General features: G+C 36.8%; 1 protein-coding gene across 3 annotated transcripts in view; it reads right to left on the reverse strand.

Moving 5' to 3' along the window:
* Window positions 1-24,041, reverse strand: part of PALS2 (protein associated with LIN7 2, MAGUK p55 family member) — a 56,999-nt gene that overhangs the window by 25,732 nt on the left and 7,226 nt on the right. Inside the window, exons 2-3 of one of the 3 annotated variants that reach the window (XM_064167047.1) lie at window positions 13,321-13,377; window positions 526-644 (exon numbers count right to left, since the gene is read on the reverse strand). In XM_064167047.1, the coding sequence (XP_064023117.1) occupies window positions 526-642 (117 nt within the window). In that variant the 5' untranslated portion in view covers window positions 643-644; window positions 13,321-13,377. Of the gene's footprint in view, window positions 1-525; window positions 648-13,320; window positions 13,378-24,041 lie in introns of all 3 variants that reach the window. The other 2 variants (XM_064167045.1, XM_064167046.1) reach the window with 2 other exon arrangements.

The raw sequence follows: 24,041 nt of genomic DNA on the forward strand, positions 1-24,041 counted from the left end.
CTAAGGATAGTTATGTTTCAAATAGCTAACAAGCGAAAAAGTCCCAGCATTACTAAGCTCCAGGAAAGAGCACGAAGGAAAGATTTCCCTGGGTTGATCAGAAGGTTGTTTTGAGCCAAGAACAAAAAGAAAACTTGTTTACACAGTGAGGAGATGAAGGTTACTGCTCTCACTTTTCATCTTTGGCAAAAATGCTGGAAGTCAGAAGGCATACGGGTTTTGCACACAACAGTGGTCACAAGACCATATTAAAACTAACCACTTCTAATTTCAACTATTTTGACATTTTCTTTATAAATAACATTACCACACCACTTCTGGACTCTCTACTTTTCCTTTTTCCTCTAGAACCTGACATAAAACAATAAACCAACATGCACAGAAATGGCATTATACCAAATCTTCACCTCCAAGAACTCCATCAAATCTTTTAATAAGGTCTACATACATAAATGCCATTATTAATACTTCAATCCATATTCAGTGTTCGCACAATAATTTAAGAGATTCTGCAAGTTTAAATACCTTAGCAAGTGATCTTACAATAGGGTTTTCCATAATTCCTTTAAGAAAAATCAGGTCTATTTCTTCAGCGCCTGTCGATGTTGGCAGATCGGTAAGGTTGTCCAGGACCTGCTGCATGGCTGCTGACAAAACAGAAGCAAACTGTTAAGCAGTGACCAAAAGAGGCTTTGCATAAATAGCAAAAGCTCTGGGAAACACCACAATTTTAGAGATGTTCAGCAGTCAACTACATTTAGTGAGAGCAAGTGCACAGAATGGAAAACTAGCTTTTTTTTGTTTGTTGGAAATATGGAAATAAAATCTTCATCCAAATCCTAATCATCACAACCAACTTAAATCCAGGCCTAGCACATTCCATTCGAGGTTCATGACTACTAAAGAATGAAAAGCCAAACAAATAAAAACTACGTCCAAAGCATGCATAATCTTCCAAATACAATAAAAGCAACTCATTCATGTGTCTTCATTTAATCCCTCTTTCAGAGCAAGTTTTCAGCCCTCATACATACACCAAATGACTACAAGTATTACACTTCTTGGATAGGCATATGTCATTGTTTTAAAAATAAACAGAGTTCCAAAACTATTACTTCTAACCAACAATTTGCTTCCAAGACAGCTCTTGCCTTGATGACACTTGTGTCCATCTCCAGCAGTCTTTTACTATGAGTTCTGATTTACTGTGCTCCAGTACTAAGTGTGACGGTGCAGACAGTTACATAATGTGGCACCACAACACACTGCAAGAGGAAGCATATCCTAAAATGTGAAGTGTATCATGCTAGCCCAGTATTCTCAGTGGAGATTTTCCTGGCTGTTTACAGACTCACAAAAAGAACTGCAGCACCTTGGGTGACAGGGAACAATGGTGCTCAAGAAAAAGTCAAAAAATCCCACCATCCCAGCTATCTTGTCCCATGAGGGGGTTGGACTAGATTACTTTTTGAGGTCCCTTCCAGCCCCTGACATTCTGTGATTGGGTGAAGTCATTTGAGGTGAGTGATGAGAATCTATTTTATAACTCTGTGCTTCAATCCTCCCATTCAAGATAAAGTTGAACAAACCAGATCTTTTATGTTAGACAGCAGGTTCAGCATGTTCACATACTTGCACATCGGGCTGTGTGTACAGTAGCTCTTAGCAGGATTACATCAGCTAGCCCCAAGCTTGCAGAGATGAACACATGCTATCATAGGCTGAGTGCAGAAGGGAGAAAATTATGATGTTCTTCACAAGGTAGATGGTCATTCTTTACCTGTTTTTCAACATATTATCAAAGAGTCTTATTTTGTACTATTATCCTTAGTAGTGAATAAACTATACAGTTCTTGAGTTTAACTGTATTCTTTCAAGCTCCTACAGAATTATATGTGCATGCTTACATACACAAGTAAAAAACAAATCTTCTGAGGTGCTCAACAAGACTAAAAGCATTACAAACCACCACTATGTACCGCAGCACTCCACGCGTTGCACAGCAGCATCTATCAAGAGAATTAGAAAGCCTATATGCTCCTTCTCCCACACAGGAATTTACCCTTGACTTTCCTCACAGTTTTATAATGAAAGCTATTATGAAACACTGCACAGCAGCAGAACAGACAGCATTTCTCAACACCTACTTTCAAATTTCAATTCTTCCTAGAAAATTCCTCCCCAAGAAAAGTAAATTTCTGGCCATTCATTCTGTCAAGTGGAATTCTCAACAATTAAATCATCCTGTGTGCCACATTTTAACTACAGTAGTTCACATCAAGACTGCATATTTAAAGTATGCTTTAATCATTTTTGCTTTCATAAAGTGAATCTTCTGTGAAACCTCAAGTAGGAGGGGAAGTGACACTTACTTTACACTTTCAGATCTTGAAACAGTATTATTCCTACTTTATAACAAAGTACTATCAGCAGTCACACATTATGTAAAGTCACCAATTGAACTCATAAATAGTCCACATCTTCCTCAGACTAGGCATATCCTGTACCTCCACCAGTTCAGCTACAGAAGCACCTGTCTTGTTTTATGTTTTTTTCTCAGTTCCCAGTTACAGATTCATGACTCAAAGCAGTTATGCAAGCTATAGTATTTGCAGAAGTAGACAGATGTTTCCAGGTGCTGCACAAAATACTGCAAGTGTTACAATAATCTGTCTTTACATTTTTAATGGTTACATAAACTGATTTTAAGGGACTTCAGGTTAGCATACTTGCTCTTATAAATAACCTGAGTTAAAATAAAAAGCTTCCTACAGGTCAAAGCATACATCTCAACTACCAGTTGCAATTCCAGCACTTAGTGCTGACAGAGGCGTGCATAATAAAGACATTCCTTATATATCTCCATGCTAATAAGCTCTATCTTACATAACCTTTTCAGAATTCTGCCTATCTTAGAATTATTAGATCAAATTAAAAAAATTAAATCCCTACGTAAAAACTTTATCACCAAGGAGAAACTTTTAAAAGCAATGTCAATCTTTACAAGACTGACTTTGAGCTTTGTGCCACTAGATAGAATATTTTCAAGTGAGTGTTTTATTTAATAAAGCTTTTACAAATTCTAGCATCAAAACTGCCTAGGTATATTTTAGTAAGTTTACCAAGTTTATTCTTGGAAAGCAATTCACAAAGGCAGATTTACATCCCAGGTGATCAAACCCAAACCCAGCTCTTTTCAGAAATAATTTTCCTATTGCTGTTCATCTCATGGTTGCCTTCTCTCACAGCACAGCAAGAGTGTTCTTATCTATAGTTTTTCCTCAATATTAGAAAGAAAAAATAGATAGGCAAGCATATACAAATTAGGATACACCTTTACTCACCCAGGATTGTTTTTGTTTGAACACAATGTGGGTCACTATTGTCTCAGCTTAGCTAGTTCCTCGTGTGAAAAGGAATATCTTTCTAAGTAGTTAAATAAAGAAATAATACTATTAAGTACCTCTTTCTTTAACCAGCTACAAGGTTAAGTAAAATATTTTTAGCACAAGAGAGAGCTTTAAGAAGCTTCAACAAAGTCTTTGCACCTGTTATCAATAAAGAGGTAACTAGAAACTCAAGCAATTATATGCTTCACTATTTTTTTGTGCTTCACAATGCTTTCACTGGTTTATATTCACCTGGCATAAAACCTCAAGACATGCCAAAAGGCATCAAGAGCACCTTCTAAAAGGAATGATGTCAGTTGGTTTCCTTAAAAAGAGTAGGTAACAACACATGGGCACTTCCCGTAATAGACTAAACACTCCCAGTGCTTTACATGTGTTATGCAAGTCATGGTCCAGCTTCAAACATAGTGCCCATTTAATGTGAAATGCTAATATTTGCTCACATGTGGAAACAGCTTTCAACATCTAAGCAACACAGTGACCTACATATATCTTAGATATTCATATGTGTACTTACAAACAACTTGATTTATTCAAAGAAAATTTAAGAGGAGAGGAGGAGAGGAAGATGCTTTGGTAAATGTATTATAAGCCCTTTTTAATGTATCTACTCAATGGGCATTTATTTACTCATTTCTAGGAGGAAAAAGAAAACATCTTATTAAAATACAAACAGCAGGAGATAGGTTGTTTCCAGGCATATTTCAAAATCATGTTGATGCACATGAAATTTTAAGCAGTAGTCTTTAAAACAATTTCACTTTTTACTTTCCTGGGGAAAGGCTGGCAGAGCTCTCTTAGTAAAATACCTTACATTCCAGCAGCAGCAAAAAAAGCTGAAGATGTAAGTACTCATGTAGCAAAGTTTTACTTAAAAGATTGGGTCATATCAAGCAAGAAACAGATGCAGCTAAGGAGCATAAAAGCTACCAAATCTACATAACCTATCAAAAATTGCCTTTGGAGCCTCTCATCTCTTGTCTACCAATTGTGCCCTTGAAATGAGAAAAACAGAACTTAGTCAGGCATATAAGAACTAAGGATTACAGTGAACAAACTGCATGAACTAGATTGTAGGAAGTGCTCCTTATCATTGAATACTTTGGTGTCCCATAAAAAGCAAATATGTGGTTTTCTTCAGTAGAAAATTAATTTGGTCCCTCTTGCCTCTCATCTTGTAAACTGGTAAGAGCATACAGAACTGGAGAGCTCTACCATGCACCTCCCTCTCTCTCTGCAGACAAGCCTTTTTCTATATTCTAAGACCCATCTGCATAAAAAAGTTAAATTCTCATCACAACACAAAAGAACTTGCTTTTGTGAGGACAGCATGAGATAGATATAGTTGACTACAATGGCTAAAAAAACATCTGGGAACACACACGTTACAAGAAACACACACTGACAACCTGACAACAGCCTCCAGACAGAACAGAAGGAACTGAGCAGCCGAAACATGCTCTCAATTGAGGCAGTGCTGAAATAAAGGGATTCTTGGGAAAATGTGACAATAGGACTAAGTGTGAGCCCCAGCTCTGATGAGACAATGAGATTACAATGGGCCACCCTCTACTCCAGTCCCTAGAATTGGTGACAGGGAGCATACACTTATGTAGAATTAATTTCCACAGTCAATTTCTTATAACTGTAGAATGCTTAAAGCCTCAAGCAAGACTTGGCAGGATCATACTGGTCTGCTGTGTAAATGCACTGAACAATTTAATCCTGCAATGCATATAGCCCCGTTTCCAGAGCAACTAATTTGTCATTGGAACCCCTTATCAAAAAAAAAGGCAAGGCAGGGGGGGAATGCCATGTCAATTGATATCTGTGGCAGACAGTGTGCATCCCAAGGCATAAGAATACAAAAATCTCTTTATTAATACAAAAATTACTAAACAGAATTAATTCCTCCTAATTCATATACAGCTCTTCAGATAACCAAAGGATGATTCAAAGGTTTAATCTACATCTTACCTTACAATAGTAAATTCAAATCAAATAGAAGTAAAAGACACTATGGTAACTCTTCTTGTATTTGTAAAAAGGATAGGTTTTCACTAAGCTCTCAACTGTGACTCTTCTATCAAGTTTGACTTTACTCTTTCTTTCAGTGCTTAATTCTTGCCTGCAAAGAGGAAGCATACATTTAAATAAATTTTCCAGATTTGCAGACAGAAGACAAATGTGTCACTCACTAGGGAAAATTAAAGCTTTCCAGAGTGAATACCTTGCACAGACCTTTTTTTAGCTCAATTTCATTTTATTAGTCTCCAAGCTTACAAACTAATCAGAATTAAAAGAAATTTATGTATAATATATTGAAATAAACTCATCCATATTTATATCCACATGACCCACTCATCTGGATAGGACAGCAAAATAAATACCTCAGGGACTACTGGTGTGGTCATATTTCACAAGAAGTCTAGAAAGATTAAAGTCTTGTGGCATACCTAAACTTTGGAAATTATTTCTTGTGCTGTTTAAAAGCTTTTCAGGAAGGAAATACCCAAAAGAAGTTTCACATGGCACTTCATATGCATAGACAAAAGAAAATCCATTTGTAACTCATACAACCCTTAACCAATGTCAGTGGTATATATCATTTCCATTTATTTTTTTCAACTGATTTATGCTTTAATATAAGGGGAAAAAAACTGTTTTGTATCAGCCACCTCTCTCCCCAGCTACAATTATACCATTATTGGCAGCCTAGGTCTGAGGAAAGGAGGATCTCTGAAGAAGTTAACATTTTGAGCTTGTACAAGTGGGTTCATTTACTGAGAGGCTATTGATCACGAACATATAAAACACTGATCAAACCTTCCTTTACTCTTAGAGTGCTTCAGAAGCCAGGTCTAAAGATAAAAAGTCTCTGGCAAAACACTATGCAGTGGGCACACACAACATTGTGTTTGCATTTTCACAAAATACTACACACATATCACACCTAGAAATACCTCCAGAGAATCAGAGAATGGCTTGAGTTGGAAGGGACCCTGAACATCATCTGGTTCCAAGCCCACTGCCATGGGCATGGTCACCTTCCACTAGACCAGGCTGCTCAGAGTCTCACGCAGCCAGGGCTTCAGGGTTAATTCCAGGGATGAGACGTTCACAACTTCTCTGGGCACCACCCTCGTTGTAGAAAACTTATTCCTGCAGAAGCACTATAGAAGTGCTACACAGTTGCAGTTTAGCCCCAGTGCTCCTCTACACTAGGCTACAAATTTGCTACAGAATCCCACACAAGACGTGCCTATGCTGGTTATTGTAATAAGGTACAATGATACTTAGGCTCGCAAGCACCCGCAGACTTTGCATTGACGTCAGTGTGAGGTTTTATTCAGGCTACTTGACAAATAATTGCCAAGCAGGGACTTTCAGGTCAATGCAGCTATAGCCCTATTGATAGTCACCTTCACTCAAGTATTTCTGGGTGGCAGTCCATTCTAATATCAGGTAGGCACATAATCAAAACAAGATCCTTCCTCCTTCAGTAAATACAGTGGCTCTGCTCTAGAAAGACAGTAAGACTGCTCAGTGCAGGAACCAGTTGTCTGCAGCATGCATACTGTACTGACTGCAGAATCTGCAAAATGCAAAATCTGTGACAATGGATGCAAGCTTGAACACAGAAGCTTTTGCCTCAAAATGAGGAGAAAGCTTCACAGTGAGGGTGATGGAGCACTGGAACAGGCTGCCCAGGGTGGCTGTGGAGTCTCTTTCTCTGGAGACCTTCAAAACCCAACTGAGTTCATCCCTGGTCAGACTACCCTAGGTGATCCTCTTTTTGGCAGGGGGGTTGGACTCGACGATCTCTGGAGGTCCCTTCCAACCTGTAATATTCTGTGATTCTGTAATAGCATAAGGCAGTGAATCAGTAAAGGAAGGATTGATTGATTCATTGCTAAGAATGAATGCTCCTCTGGATATTCAATTCTACTCACTGATTTTTTGCATGTTGAAAAGAAATAACATATACACTTAGCAATGTGTAATGTTTACTAATACTTCTTAACTTCATCTTCTCTAAGTTTTCTGGCAAGTCAAGACTGAGCTTATTTTAGCATCACTATGAATAGAAATTCAAGCAGTCCCTATACTTTCCAAACCTAGCTCAACTACATCTCACATGCCCATTTTTTGTGACTCTTAAGGTCACAAAACCCATGAAGAACAACAAACCACCCTTCCCCAACCCAAATGCCATAGCCACACTTCTTTCAGGCTGTGAAATCTTCCAAAAAAAGATGAAGCACAAATTGTCTGATGAACAGATGGACCTCACAGCTGCATCTTTTGAAAGAAAAGCACTATTTTAAAATTATTTCAGCAAAGATAAAAAGGGAATAAAGCATCGCTTCTCCAAGACCAGCTGAAATAAAAGCTATGTGTTATTTAGATATATCATGACAGACAATAAATTATTGATAAGAGATACATTAAAATCCAGTACAGAGGAAATTGTGTTAGACTTCTCTTTCCTGAAGGACTGTAAAGAAAAACATTTAAATTGTGAAGTGGGAAGGCAATTAACTTAACTTGATGCTCAGTAACTAAGCCTGTACCTTGAAGAAGGTAATACTGAACACCTATACAGATGTTATGTATTACAATGCTTTCTGACTTTTCTTTAACTGGAGAAAGACTGGTGCAAGCTTCAGGCACAGATGGTGATTGAGGAAGCATACACATACAAAAATATGCTGAATATGTCTTTTCTGACACAGAGGCACTTCTCTTGTAGTGGTCTAATCACACAGGTCTAAAATCACAGTTGAAAGTTCTCTAAAGTGAACATATGGTAGGACAGCAGAAACCTGCATGGTGTTTCCTACAATGTAGTTTGAGTCACCTAATGAATTTGCTTTTTCACTATATTTGTGCCAGACTGAAAGAGGTGGGAAGGCTTAAGATGCCTTCTGGAAGGTTCAGGAGATGCAATTATTTTAAAAGATCATTCACTTTCCCATTTTTCTCCTTATGCTCCACCATAAACCATGCATTTCTTATTGAATTACATCATATACAACGGTTAGACAGTAATCAGTTAAAACAAATGATTACTGAAAAGTAAATACTCTCTCTCCAGAGGTAATCAGGAGAATAATTGGATCGAGTTATGAAAGCTTAAGTAGGAAGGATCCCCACAAGGTCTCTAATCCAATCTCATGCCCTAAGAAGTGACAGCTAGGGGAGCATACGATGCTGCTCAGGGCTTTACCCAGCAATCTTGAAAACTTCTCAGGATGGAGACCAGATAACTTCTGTTCTTTGTAGTTGCTTCCACTACTTCCTACTGCTGAAAAAGCTTTTCCTCACCTACAGCCTGAACTTGTCTTGATTCCATTCATGTCACCTGTCTCTCATCGTCACTGAAAAAGATTGCCCACAGAAACAGAGTCTCCATATCTGAAGATATTTAAAACCCAGTGAACACAGTCCTGGACAACCTGCTCCAGGTCATCCTGTTTGGACAGAGTAATTAGGCTAGATGATCTGAAGAAGCTTCTTCCAACCTCAATGATTCTGTAATTATTTCCTGGCATCCTCCACCCAGATGTAAAGCTTGAGCTTTGCTGTATACTCTTTCGCACTATGTAAATACTACTTTTAAATAAATATTGGGAATTCAAACTGAAAGACAGAAAATGCCTCTCCTGTGATATAAAAGACCCTAATTGAAATGCATAAACAGGGTCAGGTCTGCTATGGATGCCTGCGTTTCTGCAGGGCAACTTGGGTAACACTGAAAAAGCTATGCTATCAGTGGTTGTTTTGAGACAAACATAAGAATTTTCACATTATTAAGAAAAAAAAGAGAGAATGCCTACAAATCATTACTTTATGAACTGATACTAAATTGCTAATGTTCTGGTTTCTTCTAAATACTGTTCATCAGAAACTTAGTAACTAGAGTAATCTTTGCCGAAGATCTGAACATCACCACTGCCAGTTGCCAACACATAAATTTACTTCCACAGTTTTTGAAAACTTCACACCATTGCTCTAGCTCCCTTAGTCCTTCTAAGAGGTAGCACTAAGTAGCAAAATTTTGAAACCAGTTCTATTTCTCCTCAAAATTGTTATGATAAGGAACAGCTGAAAGGAAATCAATGCTTTTCCTCTTGCTCTTACAAATGTTCATATATTGCTAATTGGAAGAAATAGTCTTTAAGGAGACTGTTGAGAAAACTTCAAAACACAATCACTTCTCTGCACCTCTCAAGTTGCACAAATAGGAAGACCACACATTCCAGACATTAAAGAAATTATTAAAAAGCATTTAAGTGATATTGGAACCTTAATCTGTGGGAGGCAGTGGTGATCAGCTGAAAGAAAAGGAAATAGTCTATACTTTTGAAAGCCTCTACCTATAGCCTAGACAAGCAGGGTTTGTAAAAGGCTTCCATTATAGAGAAAACAGATGAAGTGTTCCAATAGCAGAGAACTTAAAAATAGTATTGTGCCTCAAATTACAAATAGTAGTTCTGTTTGAAATAAAACATGAAGGAATTTCATGCAAAACTTCAAAGACCATACAGGACAAACAGAAGTGTGTAAAAGCAAGCCATTCAAAAGCTTTTTAAAAGGCTGAGTTAAACTGTTTTCCTCTTTTGGTAGTCATTTCAGCTGTAGACGTTAGAAAAGCACAGACTGATGTTGCACAAAGACTACTGTACTTTAAATGAATACTAGTATATGCCCTTGGAGAAATTTCAGTTTTGGTGGACAAAGACTGTACTCCCCTTATTCTTCAACTACTTTAGTATTTCAAATACTAAAAGATATTTTTAAGTTTATTTTTAAATGAAGGCCAAGCACATTCAGCAGATGTGCAGTCTGAGATACTCCTCTGTACCCAAAATTATAGTACAAATTCACCAAGCTTCAGGATGTATCCTGCATCACACCCTACTCATACAACAGGCTGAACTTAATGGATCACATCAATTACCTTCCTTGCTATTTTACAAGAAACAGCTGGATGAAGAAAACTCTGCTTTCTGCATTCACATAGGTAATTAATGCCAGCATAACAGACACAAGAGAGTACAGCTTCTGAAGAATGCCTTTCTCTGTATCTTACTTTTTCAGCTCTAACATGTACCTTCCCAAATGAATCAAAGCTTTATATCTCTGAATTTTGAGTCCTCTGCAGAAATAATTTATCTTTTGCAGAGTGACCAAGCCTGACTGTAAGCACAATTCAATAACAAAATACTAACATTAAGTAAAGACTAGTTACATACTCCCAACAGAAGCTGTGTGTAACACAACCCAAAACAAACCAGAAGCCAACAACAACAAAATACAGTTTACTGTACCACTTTTCTTGGTCAAAAAGTTGAGGTGAAGTTATGCAGAACCACCTATACAGTTTTATCCCAATGACAACTTTACCCTAAGCCCAAATGAAAATCACTGAAGAGATCTTCCAAAATCAGATCCCTTCTTCACAAAAGTACTAAATTTAGATCTGAAGGAAAAATAGTGAACACCCTTCCAAATGGAAAGCATTCCACTTTAAGTGCTACATGGTTGTATCTGGTCTTCAGCCAACATTGTCATAGTAGATAAAGGCAAGGCAGAACTTTTGAGTTTAATGTTTTGCTTCTAAGAACAGGCATGGCAGCAGCAAGGAAGCAGAAGGTTCAAGTTCTGCTTTGAACATTTCTCTTCAACTATTCGTACTTTTATCTAGGCACAATTTCAAAGAAAAAAATCTAAAATTCACAAGGATTTTAAAGCACTCTACTGTCAATGCAAATATCTTGGCTCACAACAGTGTCTGAAAAGCTAAATTTTAATGTGTTTGGAATACGTTTGCAAACAAGATAAGCTACTTCTAATACATAAAATTCAATACTGTATTGCATAGCAAAGTAACAATACTCTGCACTTCTAGAGACTCATGATAAATCTGATCACTAGACATCTGGCTGGTTCCACTGGATATTGCATCTCAGCAACGTTGCATTCTTCCATCTGATCAGTTAACAGAATACCACACAGAAAATCCACACTTCAGATATCTGGACATTTTCTTAACTTTGGTTAATATGAAATCTAGCTTAAACAATTCTTTCTTATCCCTGTTCTTAACCCAAATTTTACATCCAGCAAACAATACCTCAGTTTTCATTATTCTAGCCTAAAAGCAGGGGCAATTTTCTGCCCTACAGATGACAATTTCCCCTCTCCTACAAGGGCTGGGAAAGAAGCTTCCCTGGCATAACTGCCCTGTACCTCCTCTATTCTTTTTTCAATATGGAGTCAGAATTGTGCAAAAAGTATTAGACAAGAGTTTCGTGAGTGCCTTGCACAACACCATTAATTCTTCCCTTTCTACAGATAGATTATGAGATCTGTTTTGACTTTCTCACAGTTACATCATACTTTCAGCTCAATCTAGCAGTCTGTCACAAAAAAATACAAAAGATCATTTTGAACCTCTGTCTCACCCAGTGCTTAACTCCGTAGCTGGACAGTGTACTTTTTGTTAAGAGCAAAACACTACATGTAGATTTTGTCCCACTGCTATTATTCTAGGCTTCAAATCAGTTTTTGGCATTTTGATTTTGATCCACTTCTGCTTCATTTGAAATGCTTAGATAATTAATTTTACCAGAAACCAACATTCATCCAGATACTACTGCTGCTTCCAATGCTATTTCCCTCTACAGCTTTAAATGCAGGCAGCACACAATTAAGAATTTTATGATGTTTTGATGAGATAAGTAAAGCTCTACAAACACATTCTCAGACTTATTTCATAACAGGAGAATGCTTTTTTAAATTAAAGCACCCAAATACAGTGCATTCAAATCTGATTGCCCCATTATGACATAGCCACGTCAGTAACAACAATCACACACATATTTTAATATTTCACGCATGTCGTGGTTTGGATGTCTATTATTGTAAAGTATTTGTTGAATTATCCCTTCCAATCTAAAACACTAGAGTACTTAAATTAGATCTGCATCAATGCAGACATAAAAATATTTTTAGTTGAGGTTCTGTTATGGATACTGCCCAAGCATTTGAAAATTGCTCAATAAATTCATACAAAGAAAAAAGAAATGCAAGACAGCTTTTTAGAGAGCAAATTAAATTAAAGCACTTTAGAAACAATTTAGACTACTTCAAAACATTCTTTAGTCAAAAATGACAGTGATTCTAATTTAAAATAGTAAATATATTTGATGACTGTATCTAATCTATTTCTCTAGTAGGAAAAAGATCCACTACGTAAAACTTCCACAGAGAAGTTTTCACTTAATTCACCGAACATTTTCCTCTGTAAATTTAAGACACATTAAATGAAAATCAATAAAATGTAAATTAAAGTATTTCTGGGCCAGGACATTGGTTTTCATTTTCACATGATCACCCGGTACACTTTCCAGGAGAATTAATTTGAATTTCATTCCCAAACTCTAGCATTTCCACTTCCACTAAACTAATCTCTGTCTTGCAAGCACTCCCTATCTCTGCCCAAAGCAAACTTATGAGGAAGTTGTAAAATCAAGTTGCTAAATGAACAATGTTATGGCTCAGAAAGAAATGCAACAGAAAGAAAAAAAGCTTTCTTTACTACTCCTGTCATATGATTCAGTTCATGTTTATTCCAAGCACAGGATAATGCCATATCCACAACAAAAATTTACCAAAACACAGTTGGAATCTTAGTGGTGATGTAGTGAATAGAAACCAGCTTTTCCAAATTTGTTTCCAGAACAATACTGCTGATGCTTTTAAATGGCGAAAAATACCGCATAAAACCTTTGTACTTTAATACAGGGATGGCAAAACACGATGGCAAGTTAAATGCTTGACCTACACGAATGCCCAGTAAAGACACTCTTGTCTAAACTTTTATTTTAGTTTAACACAGTACCTATTCATTATTCTCAGTTGCTTTCCTTTAGTCCTTTAAAAGGTGTGTTCAAGAATCCTGGAAAAGAAATAAAAATATCACCAAGACACTCAAGACTTTGAAGGGAACTGAAAAACTCCATGGAGTAAGTCACACTGCACTCAGTCATACATTTCACCTTCTAGACTACTTCCGCACAATATGCTGTCAGGATTTATTTAGGATCACGACTGCTTAGTTAAATGTGGGAAAATTTAATCTCTATTCAAGACTACCTGGGCATGAAAACATAGAGAAAAATATTTCTAGTGCTCTTGGAACAGCTTGCATTAAGAACTACTCATTTTTAAATAAATGATCACTTTGAATGTTCATTTTGAACATTCATCACAACCATTTTCAAGTCAGTTTCTAACTTGATGCTGTGAGCACTGAAGGACAATGTTCCATGTTTATAAGATGAGCAGGAGCACAGAAAATGCAAAGGTTATCTTCAAAGGAGTATTTTGCACTTGTCCCCCGATGCACAGTGACAAGTTTGAAATTGTTTACTGTCCTTAGAATACCAGGTTTGCTGTCACTAAATTTTGCCTAAAAACTTCTGAATTTTCACTCACATACTTCTGAAGCAGAGCTGAGAACTTTTAAGTGACCTTTTAAGTTGCAGTGAGTAACTTGTGACCAAGTATTTACAGGTTTTCTAATAACACAATGAGTTCAAACCATCTTTCCCATCAACACTTTCCCTTGGCAAGTGGGATACTGGATGATAGAAACTCAAAGACATAACTGAAAATTCAGAGACAGGGAAGTAATAGCTCATGCTCAGAAATAAAACTATCAGTTTTATATATAAGCAAAAATCTTGTTTCCAACAACTACTGATGGCTCCACTCCCAGCATCCAAAGAAGGTACTTAAACGAAGTACGGCTTACTACTAGACTGAAGTTGGAAGTTAGAAAGACATTACATGCCCAGGTATAATCTGCTGCTGTTCTTCCAATCCCATGGAAGGCAGTCACCTCACCTCAGTTTATTTCTTTTCTTTGATCACAGTAACTATTCAAGTACAGACTTCAGCCACTCACATAACAGAAATGACTCCCTCAATTGCTGTTGCAAAAACCAAATTCAACACTTCTTCAGTTCAATTATTTTCTTCTTTTTTTTTTTTTTAATTGTTAGAGAAATTCTGGAACATGCAAAGTCAGATGAACTTTTCTTCCTGGACAGTTCACTGCAAAACTCAAAGCAGAAAGGTTTAAAATGACAACTTTGACTTATCTTTCCTGATGTCTTTTGTAACATGTTTTCTTGTAAAAATGAGGCCATAGTGAAACTTGGCTTTTTGAGTGCATCTGGAACATCAGAAAGTCTACAATGAGGGGGAAAAGAGAGAATGTAGGGTAATTTCTTTCTAGACTCCAAACTGCAATTGCTGTTTCTTAAAAGCAAGTCATACATATCCTTAAATGCAAACTCTCTGCAACCTCATTTATTGTGAAACCATAAAAGCCATAAACTCTCATGGTTGTGACTCAAGTCTTCTGTTCTGCTTTTACCATCCCCTGCTTAAGGGTTTCCAAGAAAGGTGGGAGGAATGAGGAGAGGAGAGGAAGATGATAGTGCAAGCAGTACCTACCTGAGACAAGAACTCCACTGGTTTTAGATAATGAAATCTCTCAGATTTGCACAAATTTCAAGGGACAGTTACCTGGTATCAATAGTTAGAATTACTAATGTTATCAACAGAGAAGAAGTGGAAAGGACTCTTAAAATAACATATTAATAAAGTCCTCCCACATACAATTGGAAATGGCATGTTTGGGACCATGATTATCCTCCATCCCCAGCCTTGGAACTCCACTGCAAGAGGAAAATAACTCCATATTTCAGCTTTTCCTCAAGAGGGTTTTATGAAGCCTGGGTCCTGACCTGGAAAAGAGAATTGCTTTGCCAGCCATCATCAGCATGGCAGTTGAGAGGACTGTCTCATCACACTAAACAGATTCTCAGAGAGGTCAGTGTCATCCATAGTAGTTTCTGCTCATTAAATTCCTCTTTACTAGAAGAGTATTTTGGCCAAGAGATACATAAAAAGACCACAATTTATCTTCCAATGGATAAACTGGTTCTTAGGACACAATAAACTTTAAGATTGTGAAATAATTTAATATGAAGTTACCCTCAAGTTCCCAAGTGAACTTTAAAAGGACAATTTTTCCACAATGCTACGATATCCAACACTTTCTGGATGTTACAAGGTCAAAAAATATTCATGAAATTCATAACCACTGGCAACAGAGAAAAAAAGTACTATCGCATCAGACATGTCACACAGCAGATACAAGGCAATAAGCATCAAACAGATGGAGCAGTCATTGTCTCACACGAACTAAGCACTGAAGTTATATGGTCATATTCTTCATCACAAATTTTAAAAGTCTGCAGCAAACTACGGTTTAAGAATCGTTTAAGAATCATTCAAATTGGAAAAGACCCTCAGGATCACCAAGTCCAACTGATAATCTTACTCTATAAGCTGTCTGTTGATTAGAGTCCCCAGGTTCCTTTCAGCTAGACAGCTTTCTAAAGAGCCACACTTTCCCAAGCCTGTACCACTGCCTGGGGTTGCTGTGACCCAAGTGCCAGACCTGACATTTGGCCTTGTTGAAACTCATTCCATTAACATTGGCCCCCATTGATCCAATCTATTCAAGTCCCTCTGTAGAGCCTCCCTACCCTTGTGCAGATCAACACTTCCACCTAACTTGGTGTCATCTGTATTTTCAGAAAATGCAAATTGCTCTTTATAGAAAGGAAATAAACCTGTTCAGATATTTTTCAAACAATCAGACACATTTCTTTCATTTTCCACTACATTATTCCTAGAGACATGCCCCAAACCTAAATGTAGTCTTGATTTTGTTTCAACTTTTCAGACACCCTCTCTGTTAACATGGTCCTCAGCATACTTTCACACGTTCCACTGGTCATGTGCTGCAAGAACCAGTCCTATACTCAGCATAGAATCTGGCTGGCTGTTTCTCCTCAAAGAGCAGATGATATATTTAAACAGGTCAGGGTTGCCCTTCCCCAAATCAACAGATCCTGATAGCTCAGCAACGAGCATCCTACACTTCAGCTCCGTGCTGCTAGCATGATAGACTTTAGCTTGCTGTTTGGTCAGGTTGAGAGGGGCAAAATAGCTTGAGGAGACAAAGAAAGTAAACCACATGCAGGCAGACTGCCAGAACATCTGTTCCTGAATAGATTCAACGGCACACTAACTAACAAAGGTGTAAGTCCAACAGCCTGTTCACAGCCAGGCAAGCACTCACTGGACTTGCTGGTCCATCTACTAGCATTGGTCTGCACTCAGAGATCCATTAGAAGCATCAAATCTTCAAGCTGAAACCTCCTTTGGAATAAGGAAGAGACTTCAGCAATAATAATAACACACTGCTTGGAAAGATATCTTTTTGTTTTCATTAATATACTATCCTTTCCATAAATCAAGTTTACTGCTGGCACTGAGTATTTATTATATGTATTATATCTCTACAGAAACTTGTCATGGCAGCAAATAGCAATGATGCTTGATCCCATAAAAAGGAGTCTGTGTTCAATGACTGAAGCAGTTGAACTATGAAAGAAGCTCTCTCAATTGCAGGAACTCTGGCAGAGTCTCTTTTTCTAAACAGTGTTAGGATTTAAATACCACATCACTTCCCAGCATAAGTTTTCAGACTCGGAGAAGCCAGCTTTTACACAGAAGGAATCAACACTTGCTTTTTAATACCAGAGAGACTGGTGTGAATGAGTTTCTGCCAGTAGTTCAAAAAAGAAGCCAGGTCTCTGTATTTAAAAAATACTTTCTCAAATTAGTTCCCATCCCCTGTCCAAAACAATGGATGTCAAGGGCCAGAAATGAAAAAGATACAATCAAGCATGGATCACTTGGGCTTAACATGGGATTAAACTATGGCTGAATGAGTAGAGAATTAAATAGTGTAATAGTAATTGTTTTAATACAGATTTAAGTACTTGAAATTCACAATGCAATTATACATTTCGCATGTGCTCAAACCCGTGATTTTCCTGTGCTTAATAAATGAATTGTTAGCACACTGAACAAGTCTTGTAGCTTCCTGGCTTCATGTGCTTGTTACACTTCTCTTGCACTAACAATAATTATAAACACATACACTGAGTCCATGTAATTCCTTTTTATGTATGCTATATAAACAACAAGAGTGTAAATAAGTGTAGGGATAAAGTGGACATTGCAGAAATACAAACTTAAGATTCAGTGTGTGAGTGAACTGTGATACAGAAATAGCAATTTGGATGTTCACTGCCAGCAATAAACTGAGTTTTGTGCCAATGGATTTTACATCTCTCTAGATTCATGAGGTGTCAGTCTTCTCTGTTTCTACAGGTAGTGAGACCAAATAAAATTACCACATCCACTAATTGCCTCAAGACAAACAACTGAGTTTAATTACCCACATACTATTGCTGTGTATGACAGATGTCAAATCAAAGTCCCAGGACAGTTATTTGATATTAAAGCCAAAACCAGTCAATGACCCATACTAAGTAGTAATGTACATGGGAAAAGAAAGTCTAAACTTAAGTACAAAACAAAAACTATTTTCATATGTTCTAAAGAAAATACTGACAGTAGAAAAATGTAGAACTTTTCTCCTAAAGTATTTGCATGAAGACTTAGAGATAAAACACTGTCTGTCAGTTTTCCTTATTTTTCCCTAACCAAGTCCATCACTCGCTCAGCAGACAGGTTTTGTTCTAGGCAGACACCTAAACAGGTATTTTTTCTGCGAGAAAGGAACATTCACAGAATGTTTTTAAGCAGATATGTCAGATGTCTCTTGATTTAAAGTTTCATGAAGACTTAAAAAAATAAATAAATCAGCAAATTAATTCTACCAGTCCTGCTCTTCAGTTATGGAGCTTTCTAAGAACAGATGGATACAGGTTTTCCTGTATGACAAACACAGAAAAAGACTGGCAGGAAGAGAAGAGGATAACACAGCATGAATTTGCCAGTTCAGCAGAACTGCAGGACTCTGCCATAAATCTGAAGCACAAAAATATCTCTGCAACTGCATCTGAGATATTCTCACTTTCCCTAAAGAAATTTAGTTGAAGCTACAGTGCTAACTGCAGAGCAAGACACAGCATCCTATGACTTTTGAGTCAGATTCTACAACAGATGGGCACCCAAACAAAATTACATGCACAGTATTTGTAGAAAGATATCACTGTACAAGAATTGGCTGATTTTAATCCTTTGAAGTTTTTTGTTGGATTATGGTTTTGAGAAGGGTAGAAAATATAATTTAATGAGTTTAATCATTGCTGATATGCAAAAATTAAAGATCATTTTAGTGTCAGATTATGTCTTGTGGGGGTTTTTTGGCAGTCATCTGCTTCATACATTTCCAAATTATACCAGCCATCATAACACACATGTGCAAACACACACACACCACAATAACAGTATTCAAAACATTTAGCCAAAATTCAAACCTTACAATACAAAGCAAAGTGGGTTGTCCTTCCAACACTGACACAAAAGTAAATTTTTTTTGTTTGATGCCCAGAAATCATGAGTTCCTATCTTAATAACAAATTCTTTAGAAATGTATTAAATCAAAGGGGGAAAATTGTCTGAAAAGTTGGTAACACATTATGAAGAATTTAGAAAACCTGGATACAGCAAAAGGAGTGGCTCGAGAAGAAGAAGAAAAAATGTATGGCTTACAGCATCTTCTAACAAACAGCACAGGAACCACATCTGCTTGACATTTTTGTAGTCTAACAAAAAAAAAGAAAGACAGTGCCTTCATCATGTTGGAAGGGGTAGTGTTTGATTGGGACTGCCACTGCTTCCCCCATCTTCGGGTACACAGCCTGGCACTTCTACCTGGAAACTGACCTTATGCTTACTACTACACCTTGCTTGATAGGAAAGAGAGGGAGGTTTCCAAAGCTAACAGAGGTTCAACTTGCCACTCATTTTGCTCCGTTTTAAGCCTACTGCCTTTAAAAAAGTTCATTACACAATATTACAGAGAACTGGGACTTGCTAAAATATATCTGAAATTATTTAAGTATATGTTCAGCTACAGCAGGTAAGTAGGCACTGTGACTTCAAAGTTAAGGCATCTCTTAAAAGCTGGGTTTGGGAATTAGGCCAGAGAAAAAGAGCAAAAAAGAAGGAAGTGACCTACTTGAATGAAAGACTCATTCTGAGCTTTATACCTTCAGATCCTCTCAAAAGACACTGACAAGAGGTATTTGCATATATTTTGTTAAGTACAGACTGTGAAATGTCACATATTAACTCCTGATTAACCCATTTGGTCCACAAAAGTTATTCAAACTCATATATATACTTCTTCCACTATCCTTCCATTCACTGTGTATTTCTCTTCATCCAAGAAAATACTCTTCCTATTTCTTAATCACATCCAAACACTTAAAAAACAGAGTAAAAATTAAAACCAAAACGGTGGCTTAGCTGCACTAAAAGGATGAGTGGTTTGAAAAAAAAAACAATTTGTGCTGACAGACATCCAGAGATCTTTCTAATGTGTTTAAACTCTTTTAAAAGATGACCAAGATCTAGAGTCCTGATGACTCTTAAATTCTTTTGCCTTTCTTCACCTTTGTTAACTCAGTCAGAAGCTGCCACTGGACTCCAAAAATTATGCAATAAAACCTTTGGAGGATTCTAATTTTGGTCAGAGATAGCCACGTATAGTAATTCTGGATAATATTAGATAGATTTATGATGCATTCAATATCTTCAGATGCAGTATTTTTGGGCACCACCTGAACAGACACTATTCAACATACATCTAGTAAATTTTACTCCTTTTTTTTCCTCTTATTTCTAGAAAAGGAGTATATGTGTGCTGCACTTTTTGTCCATTCTGTTCCAAAGGACCTGTTACTTCAGCAAGAGAAAAGTCTAGTCAAACTTCACTTTCAAGATGCCAGAAAACCAAACTTGTGCTGGTTTTGAGAATGGAAATTTTATACACCAACATCACTTCTCTGAGCAAGAAGTACCAATAGTTAGAGAAAGAGTTGCCCTCCTGAAGTATAGATATAGGACAACGTGAAGATGGACTCTAGGAATAAAGTTTCTGAATCACGTCATTCTAAACCAGATCACTCTTTCCTTATCATCTATGCATTTCCACAAATTGGTTGAAGATCTGTTTCCAAGAACAAGGACACCATACTGTCAGTCTGGCTTGAAAGAGTTTTTTTTATTGCTAACCTAGAAGTCTTTCCTTTAGCTTCAGATGACCACTTGTAAATTCAAAGGACTCTATGACAAATCAACCCAAAATTCAAACTATTAAAATGTTTTTCATTTACCCCCATCACACTCTACCTTTCTATGTACATTAAAGCTCACACCAAGAGCAGAAGAAGCTTCAAAGCCTTAAAGCTACATGAAGATCTTGGCCAAGGCTAGGTCGACCTTACACAGGATGGCTGATGGCATCATGGTTAGTTTGACATGTTTCCTCAATTACATATATGGGTAATCATTAATCCACTACAAACTTAACCACCAGCTCTATTGCCAAAACCAGAACTAATACTGACTCAAACTTCACAGTAGGCTACAATGATGCACATATCACATCTCAGTTATCAGGCACTCCAGAGAAAATCCGTATCAATTATTCAAAGAAACTAAAGAGTAACCCAGTCCAAGGATAAGAGTTTCTCATGTTTAATCAAACAGTTCTCCAGTGCACAGTACCCATTTATATATGAATACTAGTCCTGTTTTGAAATGGAAGCACCCTGAATGGCATAAGCACACAATATGAATTACATAACCCATAAATCTCATTTCATTCAAAAAGTCTGGGAGATTACCTGGGGAAAATATAATGTATGTTTATTTTGGTTTCATACTTTCCTAGACATCCTATGGATGCTGGGTTTTTTGTTTACAGTTAAGCATTTCAATTCTAAAGATATGATGATACTGTGATATATATATATATGCATGCATACATGTATATATGCACATATACTCAATGCATATAAAATACTGTATGTCACTAAAAATGCCCTCTATGTATGTGTGTATATATATGTATGTATGAAGGCAGCCACTTGGACACATACAAACAAGAGCATTTAATGGATCAACTGCCACCTCTGCTCCACTACTGATAATAACCCCATTCAGTTCAAATGAGTAATATTTCAACATACAGCAAGAATCACATTGATCAGAAGAAGGAGTCTGATGCAGAATATTTCCTCAATGTGATGGGAAGGAGAAGGAAAGTTTTTTGAACAGCTAGTAATACCCGAAGCTGCTTACCTGTTCCTGACAATCTAGATCATCCTCTTTCACTTATGTTGACTCTCTAATGACTTGTAGAAAAGCAAAGAAAGAGAAATGATGGCAAATACATTATCTTTGTGGTCTACAAGGGGGCAGACTTTCTGGAGAATTTAGTCTCATGCTTTTGGCACTATCAGTCATTCTGCTGTCTTAATTTTCAATCTACTATGCAAAGCAATCAGATCTGTTAATGTGCAAGCCCAAAGCAATTACATAAGATGTTATTTCAGTTGTGAACAACATATTAAGTTTTGGACTCTGCCACTGTTGCAGATCAGCACAATGAAATTCTCTGCCAGTTTTCAGCCAATTATGTCCAGGCACTTGGAGACCATTGCATGCTTCTTTATCCCTTTCTGGATGCTGAATTTAAAACAATCCAGACACTGTATTTTCTGGCCCCAGCCATGTCTTCTTGAAAATCTCCTCAAAGACAGAGTTAACAGGAGAGCTCCTGCTATGTTCTGAATGGTTTCAGAAGTTTCACTGAATGTTGAAAAAATATGGAGTTAGATGGACCTCTGGTCTGACTCAATGATAGGTCTTATAATTTGAAAACTTACCATATTAAAGAGCACCCAAATACTTTCAGGTTTGTAATGGATCCGAGTGCAGTGTAGCTAGACTGCATGACTCACTGACAATGCAAGTAACAACTTTTACTCATTAATGTTGCATTTAACAAACAAATGTCTCACTGGTATATAAGGCTACTACACTGCAATGTGAGATGTCAACTATGGAATTCAAATGAATTGCCTCTACAGGTATCCTGGCTAGTCTTGTGTTCAACAGAAACAGGAAGTCATGTCCTGAGACCTCAAAACATCAAAGATTTCCTTCTGTCTACTTCAAAACAGTACTGTATTCTGAAACAATGACGTTCACTTTCAAATTCATCTTCTCTTACAAAATCATCATCTGACCTGAACTACAACCTCTAGTTCTCTGAACTATGCTTACATGCATAGCTACTTCTTAAAGCAAGCAAAATCCAAATAGAAACAGGCCATTTATATAAAAGCATATACGACAATGTACTACCATGGTACACAACCATCCATCCTGAAAATTACCCTTCCTGCTGAAGTTCACAAAGAAAAATGGGAAAAACATTTTCTGGAGTATAGCAGTACCTCCCAAGACTAACTCTGCTCCTCTGTTTATTTCAGAGGTTTTCTGTCTCAAGATTTTGTAATAGAGGTAAAATGCAGTCACTTTTTATATTCATGCAGCTTGCTGCCAAACTACTTGAAAGTTTTGCAAACTCAGAACTCTGGAAATACAAACTGATGAAAACATTGCCGTAGCTACACTTATTCAAATGTCAAAACTGAAAGATTTAATGTGCTACTCTCTGCTTATTAAGTAAATATTCCCAGTATTTACAAAATAAGAAATTCTACAACTGAGACTAAATAAATACAAGATAGGCTCCAAAGGTAGAGCTGATACATACCTAAGGGGAATTTAAAAAAAATTTAAAAATAAATAAATAAATAAAAAACCCAAAAAACTACAAACACCACAAAATGCATTACAGGTTAAAAAAAAACCACAGTTAAACCTAACATTTAAAATGCAAGTATTCTTACCTATCCCAGTCTAGTAATAAAGAAGAATAGCAAGCATTAAAACTTACACACATTTTGAAGTAATTACAGAAAAATAAAACTCAACTTCTTAACTTACCCTGGAGGAAAAAACAGAGTAATCAAATTCAAACTAGTCTATGGTTGTCCAGAGAGAATACCTCCTGAAGTACAGTAATTATATTTGTAAAGTAAAATCACTTATGCCTGGGGTGGGGAGACCCAAGAGATTGATTGATTGATTTATATATCTATCTATCTATCTATCTATCTATCTATCTATCTATCTATCTATCTAATTATTTTATTTGAAATTTATAAAGCTTTATAATAGCATGAATCTGATAAAGGAATTTTGTGTACAAAAGGAGACATTCTGTGTAATGGTCTGATGTGATGGTGGTAAGCAGGTACGTATAATCAATAAGACTGTGAACATCAGAGGTCAAGCACGAACAGACACATAGTATCACTTTTCTATACAGTGTCCATACATTGTAAGTAGCAGAATGTTTTGAGACTTCTTGTGAAAGTATTCCCTGCCACATTTGTGACTACTCTAACCCTCAGAAAAAATCCTAAATTTAAAAACGCCTGTTGCTTTCACTGGGAGTTTCTCTCTACAGGTTTTCTAGAACCTTACAAATGAAACTGCTTTTTAAAAAAACTCCATTGTATTCTTACGAGCTCTAACTCACTTCAAAGTCAACATAAAGTGTTTTAATTCCACATCTCA

This window comes from Pogoniulus pusillus, chromosome 28, assembly GCF_015220805.1.
Source record: "Pogoniulus pusillus isolate bPogPus1 chromosome 28, bPogPus1.pri, whole genome shotgun sequence".
NCBI classification, from domain to species: domain Eukaryota; kingdom Metazoa; phylum Chordata; class Aves; order Piciformes; family Lybiidae; genus Pogoniulus; species Pogoniulus pusillus.